Source organism: Ambystoma mexicanum, chromosome 1p (assembly GCF_040938575.1).
Source record: "Ambystoma mexicanum isolate Mex_15411 chromosome 1p, UKY_AmexF1_1, whole genome shotgun sequence".
Classification (NCBI taxonomy): Eukaryota; Metazoa; Chordata; class Amphibia; order Caudata; family Ambystomatidae; genus Ambystoma; species Ambystoma mexicanum.
Window position 1 is genome coordinate 524,664,610 of NC_090921.1, and position 12,394 is coordinate 524,677,003.

Genomic DNA, 12,394 nt, shown 5'->3' on the forward strand with positions numbered 1-12,394 from the left:
CTGCTGTATTCCTTCCCTCGCAAGGGTCCCAGTCTTGCACAGTCACCTTGGCAAGACTCTCAGTGTCTCAGCGTTTCAGCTTCTCAGTTATCTGTTCCTTCTGTGACTGCAACTCCCTTTCTCATGTGATTCTGATTTCCACCTTTTATACTGTTCTCTACTGTTAAAAGCCTGCCGGTGAAACGAGGTATACTCAATTGCCTGACCCTGCTTAAACCTATTAGTGTACCATGCCTGATCTTTATTATTACATCCCTCTAGACCACTCTTCTTTGTCCTAGTACCAGAGTGCTGTTTATAATAGGAGCTCTGCACTACTCCTAATCGTTTCTTCTTATTCTTATTACTTAAAGGAAAACTACAGGGGAGGATAGGATGAGATTGCAAATAGCCCATAAGGCTAAGGGAGGTGAGGATAGGTCAATATCAGGGAAGGGGCATACAATGTCTTGTCTTTGGGCACCATCTCTCCAATCCCCCAAGGACCCTCCACTCAGGTCATCCTCGCTCGCTTGTCCACGCCTAGGGTTGGGATCCAAAAGCGATGACCCTTCCCTGGCCATCTGAATAGGAGATCCCCCGGGAGATGTGACAGTACCTTCAGGTTTCTCACACCGCACTGCTAAAGCTAGTGTCCATCCTGCAATTCCTAGGAACTGGCACCTTCAAGCACTACGTGGCCATGCTGCACCGCATGTCACAGCCAACATTTTGCTCTGTTCTAGTGCAGGTTCTGGAAGCCCTTCTGGGCCATGTTTCATGGTACATCTCACTGCCCACAACCCCAGCACAGGTGCATGCCATGAAGGCCAAGGCCCACACGGAGGCCTGGATTCATTTTTCCTCTGCTTTCTTCACTGTGCCATGGACAGAGCCTTGATGTACTGCTATTTCAGCAGCATTTCACCTGCATTCTTTCATCTGGACTCAGTGCTGCCTTGGGGTAAGCCTAACTGAATTTCTCAGCATGATTTGGCACTGATGCGCTGACTTTGACTTTGTGCACCTTAAATTGTGCCTTCATCACTTGCAGCCCGATGTGTGCCCAAATAGCATTTTCCTCTGTGTTTAAAACCCATTTCATGGGTTTTACTGTTCTATTCTGCCTTCTACGACCCTGCCTCATTGTGCTTGGCCCTTCCAGGATGGCCGCACCTCCTAACATCGTGTGTGCTTCCTTGGTCAGCCCAGACTCCTCCTCCCATTGGCTTCCCTGGCCCTGAAATGGCCAATAGCAGCAAATGGGAGGCGTGAGCCGGCCCTTACACCCAAGGCCCACAACAAAGACCCTGTCTACCCCTGTCCACCACGGTATGCCACAGCCCACCCATATGTGTGTGGATGCTCCCCCACACCCCCCTGGTGGCCTGTATGTGCATGGATGCTCCCCCATGCCCCCTTGGTCGCATGTATGTGCGTGGATGCTCCCCCTATCCCCCCTTGGTCGCTTGTATGTGCGGATGCTCCCCCCCGGTCGCCTGTATGTGCAGATGCTCCCCCCAGGAACCCCCCCGGTCGCTTGTATGTGCGGATGCTCCCCACACTCCCCCCTTCAAAATGGGGCTATGTATCATGTTTGTGGCACATACATTGAATCTCTGCATTGTATGCTGATGCCGCCATTCAAGATGGGGCTGTGCATCATGTCTGTGCCGCATATATTGATGCTCTGCATTATTTGCTGATGCCGCCCTTCTAAAGAGGGTCAGACAAACTGTATGTCTTTGCTAGCACTTCTGTAACTAAGATTTCTCACAAGCACTTATGTAACTAAGTAAGCCTTCTTAACAGCGCCACGATGACCAAGGGCAGTTGTGTGCTTTACAAATGCAAAAAAAAGGCATGTTTCCATGACGTTGCACACATGCCAAATGTCATTGCAGCCCTGGACTGCACCCATGTAGCATTGGTGACCCCCTAGGCACATGAAGCAGTGTACCACAACAGGAAACACTCACTGAACATGCAGGTGACCTGCGATCCTGACCTGTACATCACACACTGCTGTGCCCGCTACCCTGGTACCACCCATGATGCCATGGTCCTATGCAACAGTACACTGCCTGGATACATGGAGAGGCACAGAGGACAGTGGAGGTGGATAGTAAGGACTACCAACACACACACATGAATATAGGTACCACAATGTAACATGATAGATCCATAATTAATGTTTTACAACGTGCTACATGACAACCCACACCAAAGATCCAACACCAATGATCCTGCCAGTTCAACAGCTAAGTACCTAGGTACACTCCACCATCAACGAAGAGCTGCTGCCACCAGAAACCTACGGAGGCCCAAGTAACCATCCATCACGGCACATGCACGTGAGCAACATACAGGCACAGAACAGCCACCATGCCATCTTGCCATGACAACTATAGCCCTAGGAAATTGCATCTGCTGCAAGAGAACAGGTTGCATGTCGAAACAACACAATGCACATACCGCTAGATACAACATGGACATGCAGTGAAATTAATACATGCCATGCAATAAAGCCCCATATGCATGCACATGATGCCCGTTGCTATGATGCAGTGAATGGCAACACCTGCACAATAAACGGTGACTGACGCCTCAGACCTTTCTGCTTGCAGGAGACTCCAGATACCTGCAGCTGCCTTGGCTCATGACACCTGTGCGGGATCCACAGACACCACAGGAGTTGGCGTTCAATTACGCACACAGCAGCACCCGGGTCTGCAATGAGCGGACCTTTGGCCTCCTGAAGGCCTGTTTCCGCTGTCTGGACCGTACTGGAGGGACACTAATGTATAGGCTGGAAAATGTTGGGAGAATTGTACTGGTGTGTGCCATGCTGCACAATATCTGCCTCCAGAAGAATGTCCCTATACTCCCTGATGTGGACATGATGCCCCCTGAGGATGAGGAGACACTTCCTGTGGCAGAGGAGTCTGTCAGCATTTCCTGCAATGACGTCAGAGCAGCAAGAGTGGTTCACCAGGAACTGATGGACAATTTCTTTCTGATGAATTAACTATTTACATGCCATGCACTACTGCATGAACTCACAAATGAATGATTAAACAGATGGACACAATGAAGAAGTCCTGCATTGATTCAGATGAACAAAGGTTTAATGTGATAGTGGACACACAATCTCCCTTCTCCCACCCCTCAACACTACCCTAACACACTATCCCACCTCCCCCACAGCTCAACACCACCCCAACACACTATCCCCCCTCCCCTGCCCCTCAACACCACCCCAACACACTATCCACCCTCCCCTGCCCCTCAACACCACCCCAACACACAATCTCTCCTCCCCCACCTCTCAACACCAACCCAACACACGATCCCCTGTCCCGCCCCCTTTGACACCACCCCAACACACCCACTGTGCCTAACGACTAGTACATAGTCATTTGCATGGCCTCTTTCCCTTCAAGGCTTCCCCCAGCGACTTCAGGCCCAGAATGCGCTCTGAACGGTGCCTTGGGGTGCTCTGCAAGGAACCCTCTGTTGGTGTTGCCGAACTAGCTGGAACTGATCCTGGCCCCTGGATGTGTTGCATAGTTAGTTCCATGTTTTGCTGCATGGCCTCAGAAAAGGCAGAGATGCCTTCTGTTAGCTCCCTTAAGTGATGCCCGTAGACTGTCAGTGTGGCAGTTGTAGTAGTCGCCTGTGCCCTATCGTGCTCCATGCACCGGACAATCTAGCATGTGGCACCCTGGATACAGTCTGGAAATGGCCTGGAGGGGGACGGAGTGTGTATTAGCAAATGCTTCCATTTCCACTTTGTTCCTTTCCATAGCATCCAGCCTCAGCATAATGGTGTGGTCAGGTGTGGGCTGGGGAATGGGTTGTTGGCTATGGGGAGAGCTTTGGCTGAAACATGGCGACCCATAGGACGGAATGTCTGAGTCTCCCTATGATGACTGGGTTTGCTGGCCAGGTTGCATGTTGTCATGGCCAGATGATGCTAGGCGTACTATGCCTGTCGGATGGGTTTTTCCACACTGGCTTCTGCATGCCTGCCAGCAGCTGTGTCACTCATCACAGGCACTTTGGCCGGCTGTTGGGGTGCAGATGGTGTTTCCATTTCTGAGGCACGTGGGGTGGGTGCAGGGTCTGTACTGGCAATGGCAGGTCTAGTTTTGCTGGGATCTGGTGTGACATGGTGTCCCTTGCGCCTGCCTGGTTGTGGTGGATGTTGACGCCCTGGAGGCCCCTGTTATCAATGGGCCTTCACCATCATCCTTCTCTGCTTCATCCTGAGCTGGCTGAGAGCCTGTAGGGGGACACATTACATGTTGTCAGGTATCTTGTGTTCCTGTGCATTGGCTTGCAAGTCACACATACTATTTATCAGATGGACAACCCACCCATGTGTCCAAAGGGTATGGTTGTACATTTGCCACTGCATGTGACCGCAGAAGGGTGGGTATGTTCGCAGCTAAGTGTATCTGACCCGTGGCCAGCTGCTCTTTTGCCCTTGTGCTGCCATGGTGGCCTGTCCATGCAGGTGCAGATGGCAGGGTCACCCATGCCTGCAAGTGGCTCGGAATGGACATGCATTTTGTGAAGTACTCTTATGGACATGTGCTGGCATCCAGGCCCGGCCTTAGCTTTGGCTGGGCATGGGGCGATTGTATGAGATCTAGTGCCCCCACCCCCTGGCACCACATGCCTGGGGGGAGCGGATTTTTTTGCATCATCCAGGGCACTGCCATGGCCTTATGGGACAATGGTGCAGAGCCAGCAGCGGGGCACAGTCTGGTTTGGTGATTGACTCACTGCTCACATGCAGGTGAAAGTATCCAAGCAGTAATACTGTTGCCGTCTGTGGGGTGTGCACATTCATGATACATTGTGATACAGCGTTAATTCTGATGCATGCCACAGCGGTAACTGTGGGATACCTCCAAACTCGTGATGAGGCCCAGTGAATGAAATACATACTTACCAGCAAGTAAAAGATTCCTCACAAAAGAAGTTACATAATACACATTAATCACTGGCCTTAAGACCTAAAATCTTCGAGGCTAGTCAGGCGAGTCTTGTTGCTTCTAGGGAACATATAGTATAATGTAAACATCATATGATATAAGAAATAGATATTTATGACATATTAAGACAAGATATTAAAATAGGTTGAGTGCTGAATCAGTAGCTTAGTTTCTAAAAAAATACATTTATTGAATGAGGAGAGGCACTCCCCTGTCCATGAGACTACCTATATTGCTGACAATGTCCCTGAGAAATAGTACACCTGGTCCTCACCAAGCTATCGAGGTTGCCAGGCACACAGTTTCCCCTTGTCATACACACCTAGAGAGACAAGATGAGCTGAGTACCCTGTCAGATACAGCAGAATATCTACAATTTCAGGTGAGGGGAGAAAGGAGCACCCCGGAACAGCCCACTTAGTATGACTTGAGTGGAGAGGAGAGGAATTTAGGGTGCTCCCAAATATCCAATCAGTGGAGAAATGTATAAAAAAGAGTTAAGAGAACAAGAATTACAATGTATGATACAAGGCAGGGACCATTTAGCCCATATGGCTAACCTTGAGAAACAAGGTTTGCAGTGCAGAAAGGGCATTCTAAAAATCCCTTTCTACACAAGAGACCAAGAGGGTAACCCAGAATCCCCTAGGTAGATGGGAGAACAACAGGAAGAGGCACCATAGTATCGAACCCCTCAGAAAGGATTTGGGGCCCATAATGCAGAAGAGAAATGGAATAAAGAAAAGAGAGAGAATCCCTTGTACCGAACACATATGAGACCTTTTAGTGTTATTATGAGCGGGACAATAGATATCTAAACAGGGAATGGGGTTCAAGTAGTGGGTCTTACTCTGATGAGGAAATTTGACTCAATGAAGAAGAGATACAAAAAGAAAAACACATTCAGTGAGAGTCCGATCTCTGCCCAAAGTGTTCTAGGTGGGCCTTTGTGACTGCACTTTGCTAGAAACCATATGTATACTTGTGGGTGTGTGTGGGGATGGTCAGGGTGGTGAGTGAGTATTGCTTACTCTGTATATCTGTCTCCATGCCTGCATTTGTGTCTGTTTGTGTTGATGAAGTCGCACGTGAGAGGCCGGGGGATTCTGTGGGGTGGGGAAAGTCACTTGCATTGGGAGGTTGTCCGCAGAGACAGTATATGGAGCTACCTCCAGGGCCTCCCGCCTGTTCCCAACCTGGTCCACCTACAACACGCCAGACATGGTTAGGATAAGACAATCAAATGGTGCAAAATCTCGAAGAGCAATCTGCAAACTCTGAACTGTGAGCACAACACAGATCTTTGGGAAGAGAGATTCCAAGAGAAGGTGGCCTACCGATTAGCCACCAACATGATTGCAATATCTCCAAGTATTGCTTGTGGCATGAAACACATGGGGAGCCGGGGTAATAGGATGCAATGCAGCTGTTCAGGGAATTTGAGAAAGACACACATCCAGGATGTACACAGGCATAAAAAGGGGAAGCCCTGAGGGTGGGAGTTTTGAGACACATTGACAGTGAGAAGGTCTGTGAAACAAGCCAGGAAGAAGGAGGAAGTATCATGGGGAGAGGGCAAGATCAGCGGGAAAGGAAGAAGTAGGTAATACCAGGGAGAGGACTGAGTGTATGAGGAACTGAGGAGGAAGGAAATAGGGGAGTCAAAACAGGAGGATGTTGGAGGAGAGAGGTGGAGAAAGGAAGGAGGAAGTCATCGGAGGCAGGGAAAGGTTGTCGATGGGGGAGTGCCATATGGGAAGGAAAATGGACAGGGAGATCCAAGGTAGAATAACAGAATTGGGCAAGCCAAAAATGTCAAGGAATATCAGGGGTGCTGAGAGGCAGACAGGGAGATCAGTGGGGCACAAGCTCAGGTACAGCCAGAGTACAAGTACTAGAAAAGCAGAGAGTCTTGTTATCCTTGGCCCACAGATTGGTAGGGCCAACGAGCCTTTTGAACCCAAGATAAAAGGAGAGTGTGAGGGAAAGAGAGAGAGAGAGAGATTCCGTGTGTGTGTGTGTGTGTGTGAGTGCGTGCGTGCATTTGTGTGTATGACATTATTTATTTGGGATGCCTCGCAGTGGCATGTTTTGCTAAATGCCTGCACTGAACTACATTATCTATGAGGCTTCTTATCGCAGGGCAACTGTGGTTGAAAGCCCACCCTTAAATGTGTCCATGTTTTCTTTCAGCGTTCCCATCTAGAGAACCTTGCATGGTTTGCTACATGCCTTTGCTCGCCATGACACTGTGGAAGGCTTAGAAGCCTGATCACGGATAAGCCATAGATGAACTTGCTGTTGTTAAGCATTTTGCACACAAGCCCAGGGGTTTTGGTAATCATGACATAAATAAATGAGGAAACCAAAACATTTCAGTTTTTTTGGCTCGCTTTTCAGGGAGCTGTTGCAGAAATGGTCAAATTTGGATTTCTGTCATACAACCCCTGCCAAATGTTGTTGGGGGTCTAGGGAAGTAGGTAGAGGGGCTGTGTTTTCTTGGGCATGTCTTCGAAACTCCCCAGCTCACCATGCAGTGAGCAAATTCCAGACATACTCCTATGCGCGGCAAACACCTCTCCAACTATCTCTCCTTTAGGAGCTGGACCCCATAAAATACAGTTCATTACCATCTCTCCTTTAGGCGCTGGGCCCCATAAAATACAGTTCATTACCATGATACATTTGGTCCATTTGTACAAATAGCTCTTCCACCTTTTCCTTCTCGTGCCTCCCTCAGCACCTTATATATCCATTGCTCTCATCCCAACTATCTACCTGATTTTGCTTCTCCCTGCCACTACTGAACGTTTTTTCATACTGCTCCTTTGCCACTCTGACAGGAAACTGGGCTTGGACGCCATGAACTATGTTAATAGGCGCTATACAAATGCAAGACAACATAACATGACAATAAATCTAAAATACAATTCATCTACCAGTTTTAAGGCCTTTGGTTGATTCCACGGTCCGTGACAGTGCCTGCACTGTTGCTGTTTGCAGAACATTTCCTGTGTGTGAGCTAAGTTTATACTCCTATGGCTATGCTGTGCCTGTTCTTTGAGTAAGGGAAGCGGATAATGCCGTTGTCTGTGCTGAACTCGTTCTCTGCATGTTGAGGCAGATTGCAGTAGCTTTGCAAGTGTTGTCCCTGTTTAGTGTGCTTCTCAGGTGTCAGCTTGCTCTCTTTCCCTTCTTTTTCCCTGACATTTCATGATTCTTGTACATGCCTCTCCTGTTGTCCCAAGTCAGGTTTAAGTAGGTGGCCCAGCTTTGGTTTCTTCCATAGGCATACTGAGAAGTGAAGTTTGTTTTATTTTATAAGTGCAGTGCTGCAACTACCAGAATGCAAAGTAGAACCCCAGCCAAGGGCTGGATTAACTATTCATGCCTGATATGGAGCAATGCGGCAGTGATGCATGTCTGAGGATATTTTTTCAGCTCCCTACATATGTGCTTCTTTACCCAGGCACATTTTGGCAGATGGCTAGTTTATATGTGTAGGTGACCAGATTTAAAAAGTAAACAACCAGGAAAGGGCAACTAACACAAAAGTAGGACTAACTACCAAGTGTTACTGGTGGAATAAATACATATTATAATTAATTTATCACAAAGTACCACTGTAATTCGTAAAACGTAGCATTTCTTCTGTGTGAGATTGTGCATTCCTGCCTGCCAGCTATGAAGACCTACTACCAAAAACCGGGACCACTGCATTTTCCAGTGGAAAATGAACTTGAGAAAGGGTGACAGAGCATCCAATTCTGGCCCAGTCCCGGCAAAACGGGGACGTCTGGTCTCCCTAATGATGTTACATTTGGTAGATTAGTCAGACAGTTTCGAGACGGCAGCTGAATGAGAGAAGAATGATGGCAAAACAGAAGAGGATCGCAAGGAGGGAAGTTCCCTTGACCTCTTCAACAAGGAACCGTTACTTTCCAGGAACCTCGAGAATAGAAAGCGTAAGACCAGGAAACAAGGCTAAAGAATCCTGCATTGTGTGTCGTAGATACCTGGGGCCCTCCTGCATCAATAATCAAGGCGGGGAGAAGCACCAGCCACTGTGGTATATCTTTGGCTCCAAGAACAAAGCAGTGTCATTGAAATCAACACAACCGGTTAGTTGGGGAGACCGATACGAGAGCGGTCTATGTTGAAGCCAAGGTTGCAAGCAGCCACATTGTATGGCGAGCGCTGGATCGAACCTTATAAAAACGCGTGTGATAAGAGACACAAGTAAAGTTAAACTGCTGATGAGTGATTGAACTTTAAAAGCAAGAACCAATGCCTTTGACAGAGTGGTCTGGCACTGCGTTAGTGCTCAATCAAAGGTCTCTGTAAGGTATCCAGCTGAGAAGTGGCACAAGTAAAGTGAGAAAAAGGTTATATCAAGATGAGAACAAGTATTGTGAATCGAAGTGGTCCTGCGACGGGTCAAGCAAAATCCTGCGCACAGTCGAAAGTCTTCGATTTTGATGAAGTAGATATAATTGGTCCGAGCCCGGCGGAGGGAGACCAGCTGAAGGTTTTGTGTTAAAGTGGGTTTGATCCTGGCGGACGGGGACTGGGGTGAACAGTAGGTCACCCGAGAAGTTGTATATGTGAAAACCTAAAAAGAAAGGAACTTTGATGTTTGTCGTGTTGCATCAGGCCCTCTGAAATAAGACACTTTGAATGGCAAAGAGACTTTGGCACAGAAGGCCCTAATGTTGAGGTTTTTTACTGCATCCTCGTACTAAAGAAGCTAGAGAGTGTGCTAAATTCGAGTGTGCTGCCTTGCCCCGTGCTGCAAACATGGGCAAAGGAAGCCAACGGCTTGAATATTCTGACATATGATTTCTTGAACACTTCTTTTGCATAACATTGTTTCCCACACTATTTGTAAATTAGAAGTAAGGATTGGCAAATTTTGACAGACTCTACTAGGACTGCGTTATTATTATTTGATGGTCGTAGCTTGCTCCCATCTTTACATTTCGGATTAAATAGGTGTTTTTCAAACCCAACTGAAGTTCAATAAACACCCTTGAACTGTGATTAATTTTTCCTTGTGTCACCATTAGAGTCAATAACATCCCCAGTAAAAGAACTTGTATAAAATAGCACAAGAACTCGTATAAAATACCACGTGTCTTTATACTGGTGATCACACATGATACCAGAGAACATTTGCAAAATTAGGGGTTCTTTTTGTTAAAGTTAGACAAAGAAGGTTGAAACTGAACAAAGTCCTGCTTACCTGTTAATACCCCCACTTATTTCAGACCATTAGACAGTAATACCAGAGGGGCAATTGGTTAAAACATATTACAGATTGGAGTTGTATAACATATACATATTACATATTGGACTGTTCCTGCTCGCCATATTTGTTGTCTTGTTCCCTTCTCCACAGACCTGCATTGTGTTTGTTTCCACAGCATTACACCCATCAGCAAGGTATGATCTGCACCAAACTGGTGAAGGCCAAAAAGAGACACGGAGCTAAGTCTGCAGAACTGGAGCTGGCCAAAGGTAAGAAGCTGGGGGTCTGCCATGCATAGGCTTGTTGGGTGGAAGGGTGAAGAATTAGGGTCTGATTGCTTAATTTGGGAGTTAGACAGACATGGTAAGAGTAGTGAGGAGTGAGGAATAGACATCAATGTCCTCCCGGACTGGACCAGATGCTATGTGCCTGCGGGCGAAACAAATAAGGCGGCTTGTTGGAGGCATTCATTGGGTTCCCTTTTGGCTGTGTAGAGTTCGACCCATGAATATTTCATTAAGATATGTTCGTTGGCGGGTGGATGAGCGGTCCTGGTGGTTTCTGTGGTTATAACGCAGCCTTCCACGGGCGTGGATGGGGGGAGTTGGTATCTAGTCCAGGGGGTTTTGGCAGGGGGTTTTGGCAGTTATCCCTTTGGGGAGATTACATGAAGAGACAGGTTTTCAGCTACTTCCTGGTGGGTAGATGATCTTCAACTGAATGGATGTGTTTGGGTAAGGAGTTTCAGAGTGCAGTGGCTAGGACGGATGTGTGAGTGTAACGGGGAAGGCTAACAGGGGTGTGGTGGCGAAGTGAGAGGCTAGGGTGGTACCTCATCATGAAGGGTAAGAAGGCAGGTTTAAAGGCAGATTTAAAAAAACCATATTTGTTAAAAAAGAATCCGAAAAAATGTGTTTGATGCTTCATCATCCAACCAAAATAATTATTGCTTAGTACACCTCCAACATCCAGACTGTAAAAGGCAGCTATGCAAATCTACATGAAAATAGTCCAACACCTTATGCCCCACTAGGTAAACACACAATATTGGTGTTTGCGCTTTAGTAACTACTTCACATCTTTAAGAACTCGTACAACCTGGGTCTTACCGTACTCGAATGACAGCATCTCAAGATCTCTGCGTCCCGTGTGTCTCTTATTTTGATGAAAAATCGCAAAGAAACGAGTGGAGAATAAATCTGCTAACAAAATCACTGTAACTTTGATGAGAGCAGTTGGGTCTGGGGGCTGTGCCAGTTTGAATTTCTATCCTTTTCTGACATGGTGACATTAATAAAAGCCTTGGCTGCGGTTCTCACAAAGTTGTGTGCTACATTCTTAAACAGATACTTGAATCTCTTGCTCTTTGGCTATCAACCCTCTAAAGGAATGCCTTGTAAATGTAGGGGCCCCAAGTGATTTTAAGATGGCAGTAGTTAGCTTCCAACTAAAAAAAACCTCTTTGAATTTTGTCAATGGAGCCAACTACCACCCTATTTCTAAGCAGCTTTCCCAGGCCAATTTTCAGAGATTCCAACGGTTTTACATCTTCAGATCTATTTTGAATCCAACCATCCTTCTGGCAATGTTCAAGATGGGTATCAGTCAAGGCGAGGTACAGAGTCGTCACTGCTGGCTCTATAAGACAAAGTCTTTGGACAGCAGATGCTGGCAGACCCAGTGCCCTGATACTGTCCCGTTTGTTGGTGGCATCTGAGCCATTGACAATTATGCTCCAGTGCCTATCTCAGATTGGTAGTCCAGAACTTGCTCTCCATTGGTTCACATCATTCTTTTTGGAGTGCCTGCAGAGAGTTGCGAAACAGCTCTGTGCATCACTTACTTGCAGAGTTCCCCATGGATCTGCTCAGATGCCTCTGTTATTATTAAGTACATCAGGCACTGGAAGAGCCACTACATCCATCTCCCTCCAGATCTGGTTTCACTCTTAGGTATGCATGGTGTTTCCTCAGCTGAAGACACCAATATATTGTTTACTGTGGATGGAATCTTGGTGGTCCTTCCGTCCACTGGTAGTCACTGCCTGTTGACAATTCATTGGTGGATGAAGGCAACATATCTGTAATGGAAGATTAGGAAATCAGAGGTAGTTATTTGCAGAGGAGATGGCCAATTGTGGTCTTTGAGTTATTGCCCACGCTGC

At 47.2% G+C, this 12,394-nt stretch overlaps 1 protein-coding gene across 1 annotated transcript in view; it reads left to right on the plus strand.

The window, feature by feature from the left end:
* MATK (megakaryocyte-associated tyrosine kinase) overlaps nt 1-12,394 on the plus strand; it is a 383,377-nt gene that overhangs the window by 193,064 nt on the left and 177,919 nt on the right. Inside the window, exon 6 of the mRNA XM_069649416.1 lies at nt 10,406-10,499. Coding sequence (XP_069505517.1) covers nt 10,406-10,499 — 94 coding nt within the window. The remainder of the gene's footprint in view (nt 1-10,405; nt 10,500-12,394) is intronic.